The 24,530-nt window shown below is 42.4% G+C and overlaps 1 protein-coding gene across 4 annotated transcripts in view; it reads right to left on the bottom strand.

The window, feature by feature from the left end:
• Positions 1-24,530, bottom strand: part of PHKA2 (phosphorylase kinase regulatory subunit alpha 2) — a 52,628-nt gene that overhangs the window by 23,497 nt on the left and 4,601 nt on the right. For 3 of the 4 annotated variants that reach the window (XM_028727576.2, XM_028727574.2, XM_028727575.2), the window contains exons 3-19: positions 17,668-17,826; positions 16,554-16,601; positions 15,168-15,336; positions 14,066-14,148; positions 13,342-13,422; positions 12,007-12,105; positions 11,405-11,551; positions 11,174-11,227; positions 10,408-10,530; positions 9,833-9,928; positions 9,504-9,611; positions 9,044-9,122; positions 7,704-7,838; positions 5,705-5,814; positions 5,148-5,292; positions 3,758-3,836; positions 1,047-1,210 (exon numbers count right to left, since the gene is read on the bottom strand). In XM_028727576.2, coding sequence (XP_028583409.2) covers positions 1,047-1,210; positions 3,758-3,836; positions 5,148-5,292; positions 5,705-5,814; positions 7,704-7,838; positions 9,044-9,122; positions 9,504-9,611; positions 9,833-9,928; positions 10,408-10,530; positions 11,174-11,227; positions 11,405-11,551; positions 12,007-12,105; positions 13,342-13,422; positions 14,066-14,148; positions 15,168-15,336; positions 16,554-16,601; positions 17,668-17,826 — 1,879 coding nt within the window. The remainder of the gene's footprint in view (positions 1-1,046; positions 1,211-3,757; positions 3,837-5,147; positions 5,293-5,704; positions 5,815-7,703; positions 7,839-9,043; positions 9,123-9,503; positions 9,612-9,832; positions 9,929-10,407; positions 10,531-11,173; positions 11,228-11,404; positions 11,552-12,006; positions 12,106-13,341; positions 13,423-14,065; positions 14,149-15,167; positions 15,337-16,553; positions 16,602-17,667; positions 17,827-24,530) is intronic. The other variant, XM_028727577.2, reaches the window with a different exon arrangement.

Below are 24,530 nucleotides of genomic sequence, written 5' to 3'. Positions count from 1 at the left end.
GTACCCTGCTCATCTGCAGCTGCTACAGATGCTCACAATATCATCTTCTTTTATTGTTCAGGAAGAGGTTAACTTCCCCGCCCTTCCTCAGTGAAGGAATTAGGGCCAGGACAACAAATCTAACACAAATCCCAGGCTTCCCCTTTTTCTCCCTCGGATCTCCATCTCTGCTCAGTCTCATTTCTTCCTCCCTGTGGCCTTCTGCAACTCCTGGCCTCTTCTGTCACACTTCTATCAGTGTGATTCCTCCATCACTCTGGCCCTACTGTGTTGCTACAGTCTATACACTTCTCTCTAATCACACACAGAGGAAGGGGGGGGGGTCCTCAGAGACAAGAGAGATCTGAAAATGAGACTAGGATATAAGGAAATTGGACATAGCAGCTTACCATGAGCCTCATTAGAAGGCTGCAAGGTAACAGTTTCCCCCGCAGCAGTACAGAACAACATTTATAGCAAATTCAGTAATAAATACAATTCAACAATAAATGAATATAGAAGACATATTCTATATGCAAAACTTATCCCAGGCAGCTTGAAAATATGCAAACATTTAAATAACAGTGTTTGATTATTTTTTTAAAAAAAATATGTCCACTGTTAGCTAAATGAAACATGAACAGTACTGTCCTCAGTCAAGAGAAATGCCAGCAAAAATACTCAGCCGGCTTTTGTCAGGCTGTATTTGAAGAGGGTCCTCAAACACAGAGCCCAAAGTTTGCACACCAAAGATTGCAGCTTTAATCCCTATTGTTTTCAATTAAAGGATTTCAGAAAGCAGAATTGGGATAGAGTTCTGTCTGAGACCATGAAGAATGACTCATAGTCATGTTCACCTATCTGTACATTTCACTTAAAACATGCTGTTAGATATTCCCCAAATATTAATTTCAAGAACAGCATGGGCAAAACAACCTCTCCAGAAAGCCAACGATTCCTTTATGATCCGATTTAAAATATATTCCTCTGACACTGTCTTTGAGATGTGTTCACTTTGGCAAGTGTGTGTATAATTTGAAACATTAAAAAACCAAAACCAGTACTACCTTTGTTGCCGAAGTCTGCATAATCTAGTTCATATCCACTTTCAGGGCTGGAATAACCTTCATTGTCATCATCAAAGAGCTTCCCATCAGAATCAGGGTCCAGAAAGCTGAGGTTTGTATAGAATGAAGTGGTCAGGAAGTCTGAAAACTTGCCCAACTTCACCCTGAAGAACAAACATCAAAGCAGCCAAAGAAGAAAAGAACATCATTTTATATGAATGCTTCTTGCACTAGATATAAATGTTTTCCCACTATAATCAGCATTTGCTATGTTTTTGACTATTGTTGGCACTGTGCAGAAGAGGGAAGCACAGCTCTATACAATCCTAGCTAAATGGTCTCCATACTGGAAGCAACTCTTTCTTTGATTACTAGATGCTATTACTAGATGCTATGGGAAACAACAGGAATGGCCATCAAGACCACACCCTGCTTGAGAGATACTCAGCCTGCAATCCGATACAGGCAACCCCCCAATTTGAATGGGACTTGCATTCCAGGTCATTGTGCATGTCAGTAGAGTATGCATAAGCCCACCTTTCCCCCATTGCAACCTCTTCCAGTTCTGAAGAAAGGCACACGTGTGCATAGTTGTGTGTTCTCTGAATGCGTGCAATATAAGGTTTGCCTGTACATGCTTAATTGAGAGCAACTTCCATTGAGTAGATGTGCAACCTGCCAAGTTGTTTTTTTTTTTTAGTAACTCCCATGCCACAAACTTATGTGCATTTATACAAAATTAAATTCCATTAATGCAATTTGCTCTCTGGTAATGCATGCTAGGGACGCGGGTGGCGCTGTGGGTTAAACCACAGAGCCTAGGACTTGCCGATCAGAAGGTCAGTGGTTCGAATCCCCGCGACGGGGTGAGCTCCCGTTGCTCGGTCCCTGCTCCTGCCAACCTAGCAGTTCGAAAGCACGTCAAAGTGCAAGTAGATAAATAGGTACCGCTCCAGTGGGAAGGTAAACGGTGTTTCCGTGTGCTGCTCTGGTGCGCCAGAAGCGGCTTAGTCATGCTGGCCACATGACCCGGAAGTTGTACGCCAGCTCCCTCGGCCAATAAAGCGAGATGAGCACCACAACCCCAGAGTTGGTCATGACTGGACCTAATGGTCAGGGGTCCCTTTACCTTTAATGTGCATGCTACTTTTCCTGCCCTCACAACAGCATACAAAACAAACATGATTAACGCACAAGTCTACAATGACAAATGACTTGGGAAGCACAGTGACAACCTCAAAAGAGACTAGTGGGGCAAACCTATGAAACACTAGACAGAGAACACAATACAGTGGTACCCCGCAAGACGAACGCCTCGCAAGACGGAAAACCCGCTAGACGAAAGGTTTTTCCGTTTTGGAGACGCTTCGCAAAACGAATTTCCCTATGGGCTTCCTTCGCAAGACGAAAGCCCATAGGGAAATCTCCGGGACAGGGCGTCTTGCCCACTGTCCTCGGACCTCCTCCCGCCGCCAGGCTTCGGAAGGCTGCTCTGAAGCCTGGCGGGGGGCGGAGAGGTTTTTTTAAAAACCCCGGGACAGCGGAGGACTTCTCCGCTGTCCGGGGCGATTTTAAAATGCTGCCGGGCGGCAGCGCTGCCGCCCAGCAGCATTTAAAAAAACCCCGGGACAGCGGGGGACTTCTCCTTTGTCCCGAGGTTTTTTAAAATGCTGGCGGGCGGCAGCGAAGGCCAGCTGCCGCCCGCCAGCATTTTAAATTCGCCCCGGACAGCGGAGAAGTCCCCCGCTGTCCCGAGGTTTTTTAAAATGCTGGCGTCTTCCCCTTTCTCCCCGGACCTCTTTTGAAGCAAGGGGCGGCAACGCGGAGAAGCGATCTTCTTCCCGCTGCCGCCCCTCGCTTCAAAAGAGGGGACAGAGGGAAAGGCGCGCGCCTTCCCCTCTCTCCCCGGACCCCTTTTGAAGCAAGGGGCGGCAACGGGGAGAAGCGATCTTCTCCCCGTTGCCGCCCCTTGCTTCAAAAGAGGCGACAGAGGGAAAGGCGCGCGCCTTCCTCTCTCTCCCCCCGGACCCCTTTTGAAGCAAGGGGCGGCAAAGGGGAGAAGCGATCTTCTCCCCGTAGCCGCCCCTTGCTTCAAAAGAGGGGAAGGCTGGTGGGGGGCGAAAATCTTTGTCCCTGCCTGCCTGCCTGCCTGCCTTTAAAAGCCCTCCCGGGGGAGCGGAGAAACGCTCTGCGTTTCTCCGCTCTCCCGGGAGGGCTTTTAAAGGCAGGCAGGCAGGCAGGGGGGAACAAAGATTTTCGCCCCCCGCCAGCCTTCAGAAGAGGTCCTGGACCTCTTCTGAAGGCTGGCGGGGGGCGAAAATCTTTGTCCCCCCTGGCTGCCTTCCCGGGAGGGCTTTTAAATCGCCCCGGACAGCGGAGAAGTCCTCCGCTGTCCGGGGCGATTTTAAAATGCTGCCGTGGGGGGGGGGGAGGAAAGACTTTCGCCCCCCCCCCAGCCTTCAGAAGAGGTCGGGGGACAGATTGTCCCCGGACCTGGTCTGAAGTCGGTTTCCATAGGAACGCATTAATTGATTTTCAATGCATTCCTATGGGAAACCGTGCATCGCAAGACGAAAAACTCGCAAGAAGAAAAAACTTGCGGAACGAATTAATTTCGTCTTGCGAGGCACCACTGTAGTCTGATGTTATGTTTTTGTCAAAGCCAGAGAAAGAGGAATATCCTCAGGCGTCAAAGGGATTGTGGCACCTACCTGGCCCCTCCAAAGTAGCCATCCCCAAGTTTTCTCACTGTGGCAAGAATTGCTGGATCAATGTCAGACCCATCATTGGCTAAAAAGGAGGAAAACAAAACATGGCATCATGGCAATAGGTTCCTTTATCAACTCATTTTAAAAATAAGTTAGCATATCTGATGTGGAATACTTTGTAAAAATAAAATAACCGAAAGAAAAAATGGGGGGGGGGGGGAACTAGCAACTCCTAAAGTGTATTGTTGACTGGTTTGAGTTTCGCTTTCGTAAGATGGGGAGGGGGAAAAATCTCAACTATAGGCATTTTAACTCAGTCCTACTGAGTTCCAATGTGCACCATATACTGGCATTCTGTTTTAATACCACTTCACTTATTAAATCTGTTTGGGAACAAAGGAAGCTGACTTATACCAGACCAGTGGACCATCTAGCCAGGCATCATTCTACACAGACAAGCAGCGGGTTTCAGAAAGCCATATTTCTCCAGACCCACCTGGCAAAGGAGGTGGTCTCCCATTTTGGTTCTATAAAGGAGATGGTCTCCCATTTTGGTGCTATGCTCACAGAGTACTTGTTCACTACATGAACTGTATATTTTTATCTTCACTCTAATCTGGTGTACCCCTATGAAGAGCAGGGTAAGGATACACAAGGATATCTCAGTAGCTATTTCCATAAGTGGGGAACACGGTTGCTAGGGAACTCCAGCTCAAAGAGGCTGCTGCTATTTGCAGTATCAAATCTAAGGCCATGGATGAGAGGAAAGCACTTTAAAGTGAAACAAAATAATAATAATAATAATAATAATAATAATAATAATAATAATAATAATAATAATAATTTTGGAACTTAAATACACATGCCACAGCTTCAAATTTCCCCCATGTTTTTTTTTAAAAAAGCCAGATTAATGTAAAATTTTATCCTGAAAAGTGGTATTGCATATTCAGAAAGTCATTTGTTTCTCTGTTGGATAGAATCTATCCCTGTCTCTTATTTATCATCCAGTATGGAATGTAAAACAAATAAGAAGAAGAAGAAGAGGAGGAGTTTGGATTTGATATCCCGCTTTATCACTACCCAAAGGAGTCTCAAAGCAGCTAACATTCTCCTTTCCCTTCCTCCCCCACAACAAACACTCTGTGAGGTGAGTGGGGCTGAGAGACTTCAGAGAAGTGTGACTGGCCCAAGGTCACCCAGCAGCTGCATGTGGAGGAGCGGAGACGCGAACCCGGTTCCCCAGATAACAAATCTACCACTCTTAACCACTACACCACACCACACCACAAATAACAAAAAAGCTTCTATTGCAAATGGCATGAACATTCAGAAAAAGCTGGGTCCAACCATAATATGCAAGGTCATATGATAAAGGTCACATGTTACTGACTGAGCATTGTATTGGTTATTGGGAAAGTGAGGGTTGGTCTTCCTGTAATCCTCCAACATGAGGTGAGATAAGCCAACTCTGTTCGTAGCATCTCCACAATCATCCGATTGTCTAAAGCCAAATAGAAGTGATGCTGATCTATAAACTGGAAGGAAAAACAAATTGAAGACAAGTGCTTATAGATTTCTTTCTCGGCAAAAGCTTTGTTACCATTAGTTCTATGGAAGCCCATCACAACCCAGGGATGAGGGACCCCATGACTTCACCTGCAGCTCTCCTCCATCCTTGATGGGGAGATGTTCTCTAGCTACATCAGGAAGATCCCCATCCCTATGTGCTCACTTCTGGCCTGTGTAATTAGCAAGACTAGTTTTAATTTTTTTGGAAAGCTGATGAGCTTATCAGTATTCCTATTTTATTTCATTTCCATGTGTAAATGGCTGGAATGAGTTTGATACAAGTTTCATCAGTTCAGCCTACATAACGTCAAGGAGGGATATGTAAATAAGCAAAGTGTTTCACCAGCAATTGGGAAACAGGAAGCTTTCCAAACTCACCTGTGGGGTAAAAGTAAATATTTGATTTCTTATAACATAGAGCTTAGATGTTCCCAGGACACCGATATGTCGGTAAGGTCTTCCACTTAGCTTCATGCTCTTGTTGCGGCCTGGAAGAACAAAAGAATACAGCTAACATTTACTTCTGCTCTTATACTGTATTCAACACAAATTAGTCGTAAACATTTTGCTGTCGGAAGCAAAACATAAAAATCATGAACATTTTCCTTATATTCCAAAAGGCTTTAAGGCTTGTTCTTTTGCAGAGCAAGTAGTGCACTGCTTCAGCATGAAATTTCATGGAAAGGCACTGCCTAATTCATGAAATCAGTACAGTGATACCTCTAGTTATGGACTTAATTCGTTCTGGAGGTCCGTTCTTAACCTGAAACTGTTGTTAACTAGAGGCGTGCTTTTGCTAATGGGGCCTCTTGCTGCCGCTGCGCCGCTGGCACACAATTTCCGTTCTCATCCTGAGGCAAAGTTCTCAACTCGAGGTAACTCTTCCAGGTTAGCAGAGTTTGTAACCTAAAGTGTTTGTAACCTGAGGCGTTTGTAACTCGAGGTACCACTGTAGTACCCTTTTGAGTGGAATTAGCAAGTAGGGTAATGTTACTAACATTAGAAAAGCTTTGTATTGGGCACGAGCCTATATGTAGGCATAGAGAAGAGGTGCATAAAATTTGCAAGCCTCTCCCTAGTTCTTCTAATACCAATTATTTTTCTAACAATTTGCACACACGACACAGTCCCAAGTAGAACATTTTGGCCCAATTCCGTTACAATTTCTTGTCAGATCAATGAAAGCAGTGCTCTACTTATTTCGTGGCCAAAAACTTTTTTACATAAATAGTGTTTTGATATTTTCTTTTGGCTTTATTTAGATAAGTTTAAGAAGAATGGTTAAAATCTCTATGGCTAGAATTTTCTTGGCCAACACTCAACAGCTTTCTTATCTGCTTGATCATTAAATGGTAACAGAAAAGCTTATGAAAGCATATCTACTATAGAAGTCTTTACTGTTGCAAAGATTTGTGTTGGGTTTTTTTAAAAAAAGCAATTGCTATAATCCAGCACACTGGTGTTCAGGCCTGGGCTCAGAACTACAGGGGGAGCTTCCTGTGTGCACAGGAAGGGGCTTGATGAGATTGACAGAGGGTGGGACCACACAGGTGTCTCACTGCCAATGTTTGTGCCCATTTTCCCGGCTCCAACCTGACTTCCACACAGTGAATGAAAGTCTGAAAGGAGGAGTGGCTGTGCTCATGGAGGCTCCTATGTCATCAGGTGCCTGCAGAATGGAATTGCTTAACTGCATGAGGGTTTTTTTTAAAAAAAAAAATTACATCAGCTCCCTCTTCAAATCTTGTTCAAGATACAGAGGCTGGAGGAAAAGGAGCCAGGAGGCAAGTGCAGCATTGGTGGAGAAGCCAGAGGCATGCTTCCATTCCCCTTTAAATCATATGGTGTGCCTTACAAAAGGAAATTCAGGAGGCAATGAAACTGAGTTTCCAACAAAGCATATAAGGGGCACATTATGCGTCACAGAAAATGTGGAGATTGTGCTTTGGTGACCTACAGAACTTCGGACTGTGCTAACATTTCAGAATTAAAACGGGCATATACATATACAGTGGTACCTCGGGTTAAGTACTTAATTCGTTCCGGAAGTCCGTTCTTAACCTGAAACTGTTCTTAACCTGAAGCACCACTTTAGCTAATGGGCCTCCCGCTGCTGCCGCACAATTTCTGCTCTCATCCTGAAGCAAAGTTCTTAACCCAAGGTACTATTTCTGGGTTAGCGGAGTCTGTAACCTGAAGCATATGTAACCTGAAGCATATGTAACCCGAGGTACCACTGTACTTCCCCACAATTTCAGTTCAGAACGGCATGTGATTTTAAACTTGCATTCCAAATGAGAAAATGACATGGGAATTGAGCAGCAAAGATGGGTAAGCAAATGATAAGGTTTCACGATCCCTTTGTTACATCACCTACCAAGCTTGGCATACAGATTGCTCAGAATCCGTGCTGGCTGAACTCTGGTCGGGTTAATGTCAGCAATGCTCTGAACATGGATTCCATGGTGTCTCAACAGCTTCTTAATTTCATTTGTCTCTGCTATGACATTTACTGCACAAGAGAAAAAAATTATAATAAAGAGCAAAACTTCAATATCTGAAGCAAAAAAAAAGTCATCTGGAAATACTATACTATAGATACACAAATCTTCAGGAAGGATATAAGCGACATTTTTTTTCATTGTACCTATCAGCCTAAGATAATCAAGGAAGGATGAAAGTTGTTATATAGCTATCCTACATGGGTGTTTCCTTTCCTGAGACTTGGGAACATAAAAGACACATTTGGACATACTGGAGTTTATCTAAAACTACAATAATAGAATACAATAATAGAAGCTCAGCTTAGAATGGATGCCAAACTAACCAAGAAAGCTACCATTGAGTCTAAGACAACAGCAACTTACTGTATTTTTCCGTGTATTGGACAAGGTAAAGAAGTAAGGCACACAACAAAGATGGTTTCCTGACAAATTAAAGAAATCAAGAAATAGCTGAGCTTCGATAGTACCCTTCTGAGAGCTCTTGATGAACTCAAATGTGAAACTGCTGACCTTCCAACAAAAACAGGTAACAGCACAACATCAGCCTGAGAAAGTATCCACACAGCAACATATGCTTTGCACAGTGCTGGCTGCAACACTCAGCATCTTCACTACTACTTAAAGGTAAAGGTAAAGGGACCCCTGACCATTAGGTCCAGTTGTGGGGTTGCGGCGCTCATCTCACTTTATTGGTTGAGGAAGCCAGCATACAGCTTCCAGGTCAGTGGACTAAGCCACTAAGCATGACTAAGCCACTTCTGGTGAACCAGAGCAGCGCACGGAAACACCATTTACCTTCCTGCCAGAGCAGTACCTATTTATCTACTTGCACTCTGACATGCTTTTGAACTGCTAGGTTGGCAGGAGCAGGGACCGAGCAACGGGAGCTCACCCCATCACGGGGATTTGAACTGCCAACCTTCTGATCAGCAAGTCCTAGGCTCTGTGGTTTAACCCACAGCGCCACCCGCTTCACTCACTACTGCTTACCAGCACTGAAAAGTAAGGACGGCAATTTCCCCCAGGCAGTGACCTCCAGTAGTTTTTCCTAGCAAACTTTCTTACTGGCTGCCACTGCTATTTTATTTATGTATTAGAACACTGACGAGTGTGAGATCCGCTTGATGGAGAGGTAGGCATGTCATTTTTATTTCCTTTTTCCTTTAATTTGTGCTAGGTCTAAGTAAAAAATTGTGTAACAATAACCACCAACCTTGAACAACAACATCGGGCTTAAAAGCGGTTGAAAACCTTCTGTTCAATGGATCGATTTCACCAGTAGCCAGAAATCCCTGCAAAGGTGAGGAAAATTATAACAGATTTAAGCGAGCGCATTCCTGGACAATGGCACAGAAGAGGGAAGCTTCGTGATCGTGCAAAACCATTGAGGTCTTGAACAGCCTTGGGTGCCAAGATGTTGTTGGACCACACATCCCTCACAATTGGCTGCACCGGTTAGGGCTGGTGGGAGTTGGCATGCAACAACAGCTGGAGTCCCAAAGTTAAGAAGAAGGCTGGTCTAAGTGGGCAGAGTTGGCTCCGATAATTTTCCAGTTTGAAAATTACTTCCAGCCACTGCTGAAATAAATCTGATCTCTAATGCAACTAGAAAAGGGGACGATAAGGTCAAAGGAAGCTGTCATAATTGTCAAAGCTGTGTCAAACATAGTTACCTCTGCTAGGAGGGCGCTGAGAATGTACAATGACTGGCCCCACAGATGGGGAAGCTTTCCAGCTGGGACACGGTCCACTGTGTGAGGATTCTCATATTCTTCATTCACCTGGCAAATGAAACAAAGAACGCAAACAGGTTCGCACATCACACGTACCGAGGATTTATGAGGGTGTAGCACTTGTTAAAATCTAAAGCTGAATACAATCCCAAAGGTTAAAATATATCACAGAAAATGGACAACACAATATTCATACATAATTGGGCGAAGCACATGGTGTGTCAGAGGTCGATAATTTACAAAACCAGGCATGTTCCACATTGTCTTACCTTATCTGGAGGAACAGCATATAGTTCTGGCATCAGAAGAATCCCGTTCTTTTTCCTAATGAGTATCCCCTCCAAAGCATCTCTGTACTCTTGTACCTACAAAGTACAAGACAAGGACCAAGGAACTGAAGCTCATGGGTTTTGTTTTTTTTAACAACTGGAAGAGCACCTATGCGGTGCTGGGAACACTGGCAACATCCTCTTTGTGAAAAGTGTCCGTGTCAGAGACCCAATGAACATAAGAACATAAGAAGAGCCCAACTTCCCTTGCATACAAAGACCAGGCCTTCTCTCGTCACCTTCAGTGAGTGAAGCACCTGATGCTACAATGTTAAGGCCACAGGGTTGAGTTTAGAGCGCCCATCTCCGGTGCCACGGGCACTGCTACTGAGTTAATGTGAAGTGCTGCTGTGCAGGAGACCTTGCAGGCGGGATGCCTCACGGTAAGTGCAAGAGCTGCAGGTAGGGGGAATCATCAGATTGCCCATCCTCTTCTACCCAACTACTGGAGCTTAGCTGATTCATAAACACCTGCTACAATAATTATTACAGTTTCAACTTATCATGTCCCTTACCTGAACTCTGTCTCCATTAAACACTCCATCAATTAGGAAATAGGTCCAGAATACAGGCCACTCACATTCTATGTTCTCAAATAACTTGAGCTCAGCAGGATCGTAGTGTAATCTATTCGGATCCTAGAAATGTAATTGCTCATGTCATGCTTTATTATTACAGTGCTATTTCACAATGTATTATGCTTGTATTCTGCCAAATCTCCAAGGAGTTTCACCTAGCAGAAGAATTCCCTTCTCTGTTCCATTTTGTTGCACACAGCACTTAGCTTTTCAAAGGACTGTGCCAAACCTGAAATTAGCTTAGAGGCACAGATATACCAGCTTGGCACTGAGGGCCAATCTAGATGTCATATCAATTGAATGATTACAATTAATGTGCAACTTTAAAAAATTAAATCAGAATGAGAACAGCTGTCTCAGGGTGGTCAGTTTACTCTTTCTCCCCATGCTACAGTTCTGACAAAAATTTTCCGCCAGCTGAAGTTAACCCCGAGTGGAAAGCTCTCACTGATGCCTATGGAAGCATAACTTCCAGGGCTAACATCAACCTTGCTGTGTGTGTGAATAGGAAGGTAAAGCAACTTTCCTTGGGACCACAGCAGGTATGGAAAGGGTTATGCTTAACTCCTTGCACTTTCCAGTCCTAATGAGGTCCCCCCCCCCCGCCACAGGGTTGCTATTTTTAAAACAATTCTGATATTGGACGTTCACCATGGAAAAGTGGCATGCAAATAAAAATGAGTGACAGTTTCAGAAACAGTACTTCTCTTGGTGTTTTGTAGCCATCTCGAATAAAACGGCAGCAGCCATACCGTCCCTGTAAAAAACAAATTAGTTGTAGTATAAAAGCATTGTTATATTTTATATAAGCATCTTTTGTTCTTAATCAAACAGAACATGCTTTCTTCATCTGTTAATAACAAATATGGCCAAGCTTATCATCTATAGATAAATGAATGGAAGATTTGTTCAGAAGCCAAAATGAAACTCTTACCTGCAGCTTGGTGATAATTTCGTTTTTCGTTGCATTCACAACATTCATATCCTCTACAGCAAAGGCTGGGTAAGAAATAATGGACAAAAGTCCAGCATCAATCTCTTTTGAGGTGGAGGCCCTTGGCAGCATGGAGTACAGAATAGACTGAGCGGAATATACACAGAGCACCAGCAAAAGACAAGACAAAGACAAAATAAAAACATTTAGTTTCATGCCAAAGTGTTTTATCAGACCAACAAAGAGCACCCTGGTCACTTTTGATATAAAATCTTACAAACTATTTTCTAATAAACTATGGTAATTCACGCGGGAGGGGAATTTGCTGCACTGGCAGGATACAGCAATGGCTGGCCCATCCGGCAACAGAATTAGGCTGCTATCATGAAAAACCATGAGAACTAATAGGAATTTCCCATCAGTTATGAAATGCTGGTATTCCCAGATCTTCAGCTTCCATAGCTGAAAATAGCACCCAGTTGAATTTGGTGGTGCAACCATAATTTGATGTCTATTTCTAGGGGAGGGGGCTAGTCAGAGCTTATAAGGGGGTGGGTGCTTTGCTGTACTTTCTTTGAGATAGAAAGGAGAATTGGATTTACCTGACAATGCTCAACTTCATCTGGAAGGACATGAATAACTGACTTGTGTCCTCCTCCAGCTCCAAAAAGGTCCAGTTCATCAATTGCTTCCAGTGCAGCCTTCAGAAACATGTGTGTGTGCTCAGTAACTTTTTAAGTATTGAAAAGTTCAAGTATTGGTAATGAATGAGATGGCAATTGAATAACTATTAAAACAATCACACACACGTATGTATGTATGTATGTATGTATGTACATATAGCCAAATGGCACAAAATCTTTATCTTACTTTTCTTCATAAGAATCCCTTAAGAGAGATTGCAATATTTCCCTATTGCAGATTGACAGTGGACTTTAATAGCCTGCTCCAACCAAATTCACTTGGAAAGTTAAGAATGGCTTCAAAGTGCTGCATATTTCTCAAGATCACTGAATTAAGCCTGCTTTTAACTTTACTTGGGTGGTGTAGGCTGAAAATCACTCCCACATTATGGAAGCTTGCCATAGCAGCTACGCTGAATTGAAGGAGCTCAGTACATATAGCTGAATATCACACAGAAAATCATCATGCCAGCACCAGCTCCAGGAAATTGTGACACTATTTACTGTTTAAATCTATAGCTCACCTTTTCTCTAAGGAGCTCAAAGTAGCAGACATGATTCTCCCCACAAGAACCCCGTGAGGTTGGCTGGGCTGAAAGGCAGTGACTGCCCAAAGGTCATACAGTGAGCTTCATGGCTGAGAGGGGACTTGAACCCTGGCCTCCCAGGTCCTAGTCCAACACTCTAACCACTAAAGGTAAAGTCCACGAGTGGCACTGTAGTCTAAACCAGTGTTTCCCAACCTTGTGCCTCCAGCTGTTTTTGAACTACAATTCCCATCATCCCTGACCACTGGTCTTGCTAGCTAGGGATGATGGGAGTTGTAGTCCAAAAACAGCTGGAGGCCCAGGGTTGGGAAACACTGGTCTAAACCACTGAGCCTCTTGGGCTTGCCAATCAGAAGGTCAGCAGTTTGAATCCACGTGATGGGGTGACCTCTAACCACTACACCACACTGGCTCTCTGTGTGTGTGTTTAAATCAGGAAAATGAATTACCATCTCTTAGTTCAAATTCAAAATATTCTATCCATTGAACAACAGCACAGTGGCTGTTTACTGTTGGGAAAAGTACAATCAAGACCCATCAGAAATCAATAGCAAACCTTCTATTTGTTGCAATAGTCCTGGATTGCAACATTGAACTGGAAGTAAGTTTCACAAAAATCAACTTGTAGAAGTATTGCATTTATCATTATAGCATATTATTGTTAGTTTATAGTAAAAAACAAAAACAAAAGCAACAACCATCTCACCTTGGCCATTCCTACAGAGCTTGCATTCAGTTCAGGGATGCCCTGGTTCGTCTTATCACCACGTTCCCACATGCCATAATCCTGAAACAAAAGAAAGAGGAAAGCAGAATTTAAAAGCAACTTATCAGATCCAGAGACACACATATGTAGATGTGGACTGTGCATACACTATTGTGACTAAAGCAACACTACTCAGTGGGTTTGGTTCACACATTAAGCTGACATATGCGCAAGGCTTTTGCTTGCATACTCCTTCCTCATTCTACCCCTTCTTCCATCCTTCATTCTTGGCACACCACAATTTTATACTTGCTGGATTACTTAATCATAGTTTCCTGTTATAGCCAAACCAGGAAACTATGGTTACCACTAAAAGAAAAAGTCAGAATCTTAAACCACTGCCACAGTGTCCTTTCTCTTGGCAGATCAAGATGAGCAGGTGACAGCAAAGGTTGCAAGGTTTTTAGCTGGGGAAATCAGAATAAGATCCACTATTTGACTATTGATTCAAAACCCTAAAATGTATTCTATATAATTGACTTTTTATCTCTATACTTTGTATATTGTATTGTTGTTTTATTGCTATGGCCGATCGCTGATGCAAATAAAGATTCATTCATTCTTAAACAATGGTTGGGAGTTAGTTTAAGATCCTGGTTTGTTCCAATACATTATTTCAATTTTATTTGAAATAAATAAATAAAATGACCTTCAGCATACTTACAGCAACTTTGTAGGCAGCCTCTATGTAAAACACGAGATTCTGTACAAAGGCAACTTCATCAAGCGTAAATATAATACGCAATCCTAAATAAGAAAGAGCCACCATTAGGAATACATATTACCTTAACTCCAGTCAATAGTTCCATCTGGGGTTTCTTATGCTCCTGGTAGAGCACTGAGAACAACTTCTGCATGTAAATTGTGTGTTACACTATAGACAACTGCTGGTTGAGGACCCATTCGCTCCACCCCATAGAACAATGGCCAAAACAATGATAGGTGTAACCAACTGCACAAGACAATGTTTAAAATAGCTTTTAATTCTGTGAAAGGTGTTGTACAAAATAAAATGCATGCTCGGTTCTTAAATGGAGATGGGCTTTTCCAGTGAAAACCTTATTCCATAATCTCAGACTCCCATGAGTGCCATACATCATGCCTGTGATTTAAACACTTAACTAAAGCAAAATAATTCTTCGGCAATAAGTAGCATTTAAAGTACAGATTGTTAAGTACTGAAACAACCATCTGTTGGTGGGCAGTCTGTCAGTCATCTATAGGATGAGTGTCCTTGGTAACACATTGCAAATATGAGTTGCCATGTACCCATGCACAAAAATGAAAAGGATTCATGAATGAGTAAGTGCTTTCACTGAAGGCAGAGGTGGTCACCCAGAAGTTGTTGGGCCACAACTCCCCTTCATGTCTAATCATTGGCCATGCTACATTGGGCTGATGGGAACTGAAGTCCAACAGCATTTTGAGGGCCACTGATTCCTCACCCTGTTGAAAGATGTCCCTTGCAAAACAATCAACCAAGAACAACTTAACAAAACCATTTTACAGTGTTCAGATTCAAAACCAGATAAAAATGGAACACAATAGTAAGTCATTGTCATTCCATAAAAGGTCAAGCCATTCAAACAACTACAGGAGATCTGGAAGGCAACTTGTCCACTCTAATCTGTAACTAAGCAGACATATGGACTATATTAAAAGGCAAGTCCGATACTAAATGTTATTTTTTTTGAGGGATGAAATGTTGCTTGCTGATTATAACTGTCCTAAGTTAGAAAAGAACAATGAGTTCCACAGTAGCTTACCTGATGCTGTCATCTGAGCCAAGAAGAGAAGGTAAAGGGAAGTTGCATCTACTTGCAGATGTCCCCACTCATTGTCTCCAACTACTGTACCACAAGTGGCTGTATTATATTTGGCATGCAGGCAGTCCTTGGTACTCTGTGTGTGCTTGAACTTCTCAACCTTATCTACCTAAGAAAAACAAGCAATATTCTGAAAGTAGTTCTTTAGTCATAAACATTTTCAAAATAATAATTCTGACTCAGTCTAGATTTTGGTACAGTATAATTTAAAGGGGGGTGGGCCTCTTAAAACAAATTATTTCCTCTTCAACAAACCAATGAAGTCTCTTGAATAGAGCTGTGGAAATTTACTGTAAACAGTCAGTCACGTTGGCCTGCCTCTTAGATTGTTTCGAAGACTGACACACAGATAAAAGCTTCTAACTGGGAAACAGAGCCGCTAAAAAGAAACCAGGCATTACGCGACATTATACAACACTGGACTTATAGAAAGGAAGGAAATATCCAAATGGACGTCATCCTAGCCAATATTTGGGCCTGGCAGAATTAGGTAGTGTTTTCAGTTCTCAGCAACCACACAAGAATATGAAAGTATTTCAAGAACATTGCACTGGGGCTAAAATGTCGTGGATTCTAGCCCAAGGATAAAAATGTCAAATTAAAAACATTGAACACAATCTCTCAGTCACTGATTGTGTACAGTAAGTTCACATGTGTACCTATAGTGAAATTGCTAGGGAGACTGAAACAGGGAGACTATGCCTTTTTTATTTTAACCACTTGAAGCACCCAACTATGCACAATGTTAATCACACCATTTGCTCTCAAGTGCAAACTTTTTCTTGCAGAAACAGCCAGTGTGGGAAGAGGATGACGTTTGCCAGAACCTAGGCATGGGGTGGGGTGGGGTTTGAAGGTCTTTCTTTAGTCATTTGCACTCTGGTGCAATAAAGAGAGTGGGGGTCTTCTCACATCTGCAATTTGCATGGGACAATAACTCCCACTGTTCCTTCAGGCCACTAGCGTACTGCAATTCCAAGAAGGAGGATTATTTCATTTATACTAGAGAGGTATGCTGTATAAATAGAACATGCACTTAAAATAGTTTTATATGTAAGATCCATTTCATGGCAGGCTGCCCTTAAATTCATTTTAGTTGGACTCATTTTAGTTTGCAAAGTCCAAAATGCATTTTCCCTCCCACGAGTGGAAATGGTTTCAGAGGAGCAGCTAGGTACTACTTTCAGTATGCCGAAAGTACTACTTTGTTTGAACCTGCCTTCCTCAGTGTGTCCCATTCGTCACACCTAAAATTGCATTGGTATCATTAAATCTGGTCATGCCACTGAAAATAACAGAACACAAGTCATCCAGTTTATCATTTACCTGTCTCATCATACATTGCAGAAGTCCCCGCATCAGTTTCACAACGTTCTGCAGGAATATAATTAAAGAAAGCATGCAAACATTATTTTGGGTCTTAATAACTAATGATAAATGCTCGTGTAAAAAAAAAAAAAGAACATTTACAAAACTAGCCTATACATTTAAGAAAACAATTTGCTCAGCTGCGTAACCTGATTTTATGACAAAGATACAAGCAATTGCTTTATGTCACAGCTAAAGTGATTGGGTGGTCACAGAACCAAAATAATTTTTTAAAATAATCATTCCTACACTATAAATAGAAGCTCAGAGTTTTCCTCAGGGACACAGCAGGCAAATGTTGCCAATTCAAAATTGGCAAGCTAATTACAAGGCAAATCCCAAATATTTCTGGTTTGTATTAAAATCATGATTAGCTCTGCGCCAGCCCCAGCATTAGCTCCCTCTGCCATTTCAGTCACCCTCTTCCTTTTTGCCACTGAAACTTACCAGGTTTCAGTTGGCAGTAACAATAAAAACAACAGGAACAGCATTCATTATGCTTTGCAGCACCCCCTAAGACATAAAGATTTCCTGAATTTCTGGGGCCATAGCAAAGAATAAGACAAAGAAAGAAAGAAAGAAAGAAAGAAAGAAAGAAAGAAAGAAAGAAAGAAAGAAAGATTGCTATTGCTGCTATAAAAGTCAGATGAGATTTGAGAAGTGGGCATCAGAAGGAACTTGTGAGGAAATCTGGCTTCCATGAAGCTTGAAATGCACCCAAAATGTCAAAATTTGAGCCTGTTAGGAATTGGGCCTAAAATTGAGCTTGTTTCAGGTGAGCCTGTGAATGGAGCTATAGAAGCTCACATATCATTACTGTACAAAGGGAGACCCTTAATTGTCCTTCAAACGTGGGTAATGGATTTATGAAGTCAATCATCAAACGGCTGCTTCCCCCAAATCTCATCCATTGCTTTGATCTTACCACTTTTCAATTTTTTAACACCACCCATAAATTAAGCAGGATTCACTATGCACTGAAAATGACAGTACGTTTATTCACTTGTAGAGAAGTAAATAAATTCATCTTTACATATCATAACAGAAAGTAAATAGTGATCCAAAGACATACCTGCTCCAATTCATATGCTTTGGCTTTATCTTCATCCCGATCTGCATTCTTCCTGTAGGCCATCCCCAAGCCCCACACAGCCAAAATGCTGTAAATATTATCTCGTACCCAAGCATCCTTTTGCTCAGTACTGGCGGAGAGCAGTCCTGTAACAGGGTTCTGAAAGAAGAATTATTTTTTAAGGGTTAAACAGCCTGAGCACTTCTAAGCACACCTTACCCTAGCGTGTGCATTTTTGTACACATTACTTGGCTAGAGAACTGTACCACAAAATTCAGAGAAGTGCGAATTTCACTGGGGAGCCATAGAATCATAGGTTCAGGTATTGTTTCGGAAAGTATGAATGAGATAGATTCGCCTTTAAATGCCAATGATTTTGAATTTCTCCATTTCTCATGGGTGTTCTTCCTACATGTGGCCGCTACATTGCCAGCGGTCCAATGAAAACTATGGTTGGGCCTGGATTGCAAAGCAATGAGGCCCCTACAGCTGCCTGAAGAAGCCATATGCCAGGCCAAAGCAAAGGAACTCTTTTAAACTTTTCCATCTGGGATGTTCCCCTCGCCCCCCCTCAAAACCACTCCTCCATTGCTTTTCACCTCACAAGGAAACGTAGCCTCATCTTTTTTCCTGCAAGTTAAAAATCAGCTGGGGTGTGTGTGGCTTTTTGAGAAGAGAAACTGTCAGAGAAATACTGGCTGAGCAGGCTTTTTACTCCTGCCGCTTCTACGCTGAAATTTGCAGTATTGGAAGCTACATTCAGGGGTTTTTTAAAGTGGGGGGGGGCAAACACACACACACACACACACACACACACACACACACACACAGGTTCACATGTCTGTATGGAACCTGTACTTTTGTCTAATATTGCATGTTAGACGTAGGTCAATTACAGCACTCATTTCTGTGCTATGGGAAGAAAAAGAAGGAGGGTGTGTGTTTTAGCAGCTTCATTCTGGGCTCAGAGCCAGAGGAGTAATGGAACATTCTAAGGAGGAGGTTTCTGGGGAACTGACTGTGCACAGGAACAGAGAATGATCTTTAGGTTTTGAAACGTTGTGAAATATTACAGAGCCACAACGGCTGTTATCAACTGTCCTTATGCTCCAAGGTCACAGGGAGAGCTGGGTTGTGTGTGGACTATTTTTATCCCTAAACCTATTAATTATTAAACTTTTGAGGGAATAAAGTCTTAGTAAAATACAGTATAAATTAAGGGGTTAGGGGGGTTTGCTTACCTGGGGCAAAACCATGGCATTTAAAAACATTTATTACATTTTAAATGAAGATATACAGGAGTTCGCACAACTTATTTTGGAATTGGATTTGGAATTGGAATTTGCTCTTGCGTGGTAATGAATCATCTAAGGCTTTAGTCCCAGCCCCACACACCTGGGAGTAAGCCCCACAGAATTCAATAGGGTTTACATCTGAGTAAGACATGGTTAGGGCTGTGCTGTAAGATACAAAAATAAATAAACAGCAGGTAAACATAAAGACTGCCCATGTGCTTGTGGAAGACACTGACTCATAACTAATCATACTACCCAAATTATGTCTTGGTGCCAGAGGGACAAGGGGTAACAAGTGAGAAGGGTGTGGTGAGAAAGGAACTGAGCTTAGAAGTCACTCTGTGCTTTTGCACTGCTGGTTTCCACTGCCTGCAATAGCATGATGTTGTACATGCAAAGAGAAGTAGTCTACAACTCCCTGTTTTCACATCCATGGTACTTAGAGCCAGGCACATGCAGGGGGGATGGGTAGCCTTGCCCGAGGCCTCTGGGGGCTGAGCTGGCCTGGGGTCTCTGCCAGGAGCTTGACAGCTTTACACTGTCAAGCCAAGAATAAGATTCCTGCACGGGCCTCAGACAATCTCTGCACCGGCCTGCTTAAAGCACATAGGTAGGAACCTTCATGGTAAGTACACTGGTGAAATATCATTGTATTCTATTTGTTTATTTCATAAAATGTATATACTGCTTGATTGTTGGGGAAGACTCAAAAGTAGTTTACAGAAAAGATAAAGAAATGAAATTATCACTAAAAAAATTACAACCATACAGAAAGGTAAAACCACAAGAGACTAAAACAAATTAAAACTCATACGAAGTTTTAATATATAGACATGTCTATATAAGAATGCCTTCAGCAGGCACCAAAAGGAATACAATGGAGGTGCCTGCCTGATATCAACAGGCAGGGAGTTCCAAAGGATCGGTACTGCCACACTCCTGTGCAAAAGGCACAGATCAAAGCAAAGTTGGAAGGACGCATTGCATCTTTTCAGGATGCTTTTTCGGTACTCTGTCTCAGGACTCCAAAAACAAACACCCAACTGGTTGTTCTCAAGGTTTGTAGATCTCATACTGTTCAGAGTCCTATCGTTCAATCATTTTCTATTTTGAACAGATGGGCCCTTCCAGCTGCTAAGTGAAGTTGGCAAGTCCAAAATAAGGTAAGTCTCTGGTCCCATTAGTATCTCACTGATGGATGGGAAGTTCCTTATGTGCCATCGTGATAATGCTGCTTGCTGGGCGCATGCCAACCCTCAGTAGCTATGATAAGGAACTGGAGTCTCATAAATTGCAGTCAATGGGAATGAAGGAGAGCAGGCAGAAGGCACTATCACTGTGGCAAGCGTGGAGCAGGCGAGAGCAAAGCTGCCCTCTGGCTCAGAAATCTACACTTACTGATATGCCTTACTGACCCAGTGCCACGTTCACACGTAACGATAAGCCAAGAAACCTTGGCTTAACAAATTATACTGTGCACAATACTGATTCCTTCCACCTCACTCCCCACCTGGCATGAGCGGGTACACAAAACAGCTCGGGGTGACATCCAAATGCTGGACTGTGGTTTCTTCGTCCCTAACAAGTCAGGATTTGTAAGCCAACAGCAAACCTTAACTGAACCCTGGCCAGTGACTTGGCAGGTGGGACAGAAACAAACCAGGATTCTAGGTTTCGATTTCACGCTACACTGGCTCACTTGCCCCCTCATGCCAGGGGAGGGCTGAGGTGATGAGCAAAGCAAGAGTCATGCACCAGAATGCATGCACAGAATAGTTTATTAAGCCAAGGTTCTTGGCTTCTGAATGAATGCAGCCATTACATGATCAGACTGTGATCACAAAACTAATGTGCTGTGGTTCTGGCACTGAAAATAACTCTGCATGAACGGATTTTGTTGCAAGGGAATCTTAGTGAAATCATTAGGGATTCACCTGGGACGAGGATTTGGCTGAGACTGTACTAACACAGTTTACCAAAGTTGTGTATCTACCATCATACTTGCAGATAAGCATACACAACATGCAGAATCATAAGGTTGTACAAACCTGCAAATGTGTTATCTTTTTCTGTATGATGAGATTCAAACTATGTGCATAATACCAAAGAAGAAGAAGAAGAAATGTGATCCTCAGCTACACTGGTGTAACCATTCTGCAGCTCTAATGTCTTTGTTAGAACAATTAACAATTTAAGAAACCCATTTAAGCAGGAATCAGAGTCTAGCCCACAGTGCAGTTCTGGTAAACACGACAGCTTACATAACATCAGATTCGCTGTAGCTGTGCAGTGATGCTAGAGCCATCTCAGTGGTGAAATAAAACTGTGTGGTTTTCTCATAAGAATCAGAATGCAGATAGCATGCCTTGTTAAAAACAAACAGACAAACAGTGAATGTTTGGTTAAAACGCACACACAAGCAGAGTGTGATCCACTTGTGTTGCAGGCACATTGCTTGCACAACCCAGGTCACACACAAACCATGTCTTAGTGCAAATGAGCATACATGTGGGTTCCCAGAGCAAAGACTGTGGCAACAGCACTCCTCACCCAGTCCTCCTGCCGCTGCCACACGGTTTGGCTTTGTGTTACACCCAAACCCAGGCTCATAGTATGTCTCCCCCAAGCAAACCAAAAGCAGTAAACCAATAACAAACCTTGATTATAGCTTTTGGTATGGAGCCACAAAAGCTACAAGCCCAGGTTCGGGTGCAACATTAAGCCAAATAACAGCTTAGCCACAGGTGGCAGAACAGCAGCAGAACTGGGGAAAGAGCACTGCAGCCACAATCTTTGCTCCGGGAAATTTTGGTCTTTCACACTAAACCATGGTTTGGTTTAGTTAAAAGAACTAATTGGAGTCCTGTCTCCTTCTCCCGCACTACCTATGTATACATGAAGGCAGCATAATGGGACTGAGACGGGGACCAGAGAGGAGCCCACAGATGGCCCATTCCCTCCTAGAATCCTGTTGCACTGGATGCATGCACAGGCTAAAGAGATGAAAGTAGGAAAACAAGGCATTTACTGTGTGAAAAGTTTTAAGAAGGATGGGAGGAAGAAAAGAAAGATGCTACTCTCAAAAATAGATTTGTACCCACCATGTCTCACCCTAAAGAGGTTCTATTGACTTCAGAAGGATTTCATAAATGCACATACACACACCACAGTGGATCTCTGGCACGTACAGTGTGGAGTTTTCCTAATACTATATTTCAAGGTTTCCTTCAAGTTAAGTAAAACGTGACTCAGTTTTTGGAGTTGCACTAGACTTGTTGTGGCACATCTTCTTCAGTTTTCTATTGAGGTTTGCTTGGTGTTGTGATGTCTTATTCCAGCAGACAATATTAAATACAATACTAATTGTCATCTGTCATCTGTAGAGTCTGCTCCTGACATAGTCTGGTGTCAAAGTTGTCAAAGACCTTTAGGGTCTGCAATTTGCATTATGCCCTTTATTCTGTCCTACTCCAGCATACACTTCTATGTGAGAAGTATATTTGGAAAGTGACTCATGGAAAAAATCCTGCTCTCATCACTGTAGATTGAAGTATTTTAACTGAAGGCTCCCTCAAAAGACACTGCTGCTCTCCCTCGTAGGGTGCCTTCAGCTCAACAAACTGGAGAATTTGAGCATTTTGTTTATTCTTATCCAGGAGCCCAAATGTATCCAATGGCTCTAGTTATTCTTTACCTAAGATTTTTGCAATGCTCATGGTTTATTTCTTAGCCACAACGTAATAAATACTAGAAGCCAACCACAATTATAGGCACATCTATCCTAAGAGTCACAGAGACTATTCTCCTGTACCTGTATCATTTCCATGCAGCAGAATGTATCCAAACATGACAAATGTACCATTATACATTTAACAAGTATATGTGTGGTTAAAAGACACAGGTACTTGTTAGCCAAGTTAGTATTACTGATATCTGTGGCACCTACACATGGAAACCGATGGTGCCAATTTTGTTCTATATTGCTAAAAACTTTATTTGCTTCAGAAAGCCTAACAAGGTATGTAATTTTAGCATGCAATATTAAGAATTTAAACAGTGACAGTGATTTAAGAATAACTGTTTTAAAATAACTGACTATATCTATATATAAACTACCTGGTTTTTAATGTTTGCTTTTATTGGTATTTTTAATAAATATATTATTGTCTTTTGTAAACCACTTTGAGGTTCTTTATTTGAGTAAGCGGCATATAAATTTTGTTAAAATAAGAATAAAATGGAATAATCCACATGGGACCTGCAGCAAAATGTTTCAGTGGATCAAGTTCTACTGTTCAGGATTCTATTCCAGTCCTCTCCTTGGTTTTCCTCCCAAAAGTTATGCACATCCACATCATGCATTTATAGCGGTCTTATGCCACTTTAAACAAAGATGGATTCCCCCAAAGAATCCTGGGAACTGTGGTTTATTTCTCACAGAGCTACAACTCACAGCCACCTTAACAAATTTGTTCCCAGAATTCTTGGGAGGAAGCCATGACAGTTAAAGAATGCTTTAAATGGATGTGACCTCCATATTTCATGCCCACTGAGCAAGCTCAGCCCTTATTAGGCTATTTAGGGGATTCCCCTCAGTTCCCCCCATAAGATTTCTTTACACTCTTGCAAACCTTGGGGTTCCCCCAAGCCTTCTTATGGGTGGGTGTTATGTATTAGCTACATGAGAATTGGCACTCACAGCGTGAATGTTGGAAATGGAGAGGAGGATTGACATGTCAGGACTCAGAAACTTTGGAGAGATGTACAGGTGATCTTAAAGAAAACTTTACACGTGCTGAAAAAACAGCAGCAGCAACTACAGCAAAGCATCACTCCACACAGTCTGCAAAAGGCCAAACGTTCCCTACTCTGGGCTGATAAATGTCACATCTTAACCATGTATCAGACTTCTAAGGTGAGGAGTAGGCAGAGATATGGCAGACAAGCTGGGAAGGAGAAAGTAAGCTCTGGGGGAAGCCTGTGAGCTAGGAAATTCCCTTGAAGCATCTGTCAAGGGTAAAAACACTCCATACATTTTACTATCAGCTGCTCAACTCAGCTAAAATATGATAGGAAGGAGCAGGGGGGATACAAGCTCGGTTGGTACGCAAAATCCCAAAGCAGCAGAAGCCAATGACTTTTTCACCAGAGATAGACATCTGGAGGCCTGAGAATGAGAGAGACCCCTGCCCACATTCTACACAGGGGGCAATATGTCCTTCTGATCACTGGAATCTGCCACTCGTTTAAAACTATTTAAAGCCTTCTCAGCCCGCTCAAAGAACTTTGGAAGGGAGTGGTAGAATTACATAGGCATCTAATAAGATGCCCATTATGATGTCTATGCTTGGGACTTTATGGAAGGTAACTCACATAAAAGTGAGTTATTGAAGACTGCCTCACCAACGTTTCTTGGTTATTTGTTGCCACCCACCCAGAAATAATGTACCCATGGAAATCAAACATCTAGACTTTAGTCCCACTCTGCTTTGGCCAGACCACACCCGGAGTACTATCTGGGCACCACAATTTGAGAAGGATATTGACATGCTTGAATGATTGCAGAGG

The sequence above is a fragment of the Podarcis muralis genome, chromosome 4, assembly GCF_964188315.1.
Source record: "Podarcis muralis chromosome 4, rPodMur119.hap1.1, whole genome shotgun sequence".
NCBI classification, from domain to species: Eukaryota; Metazoa; Chordata; class Lepidosauria; order Squamata; family Lacertidae; genus Podarcis; species Podarcis muralis.
The sequence above is the reverse complement of the archived record's forward strand: the minus strand, read 5'-3'. Positions and strand labels throughout refer to the sequence as shown.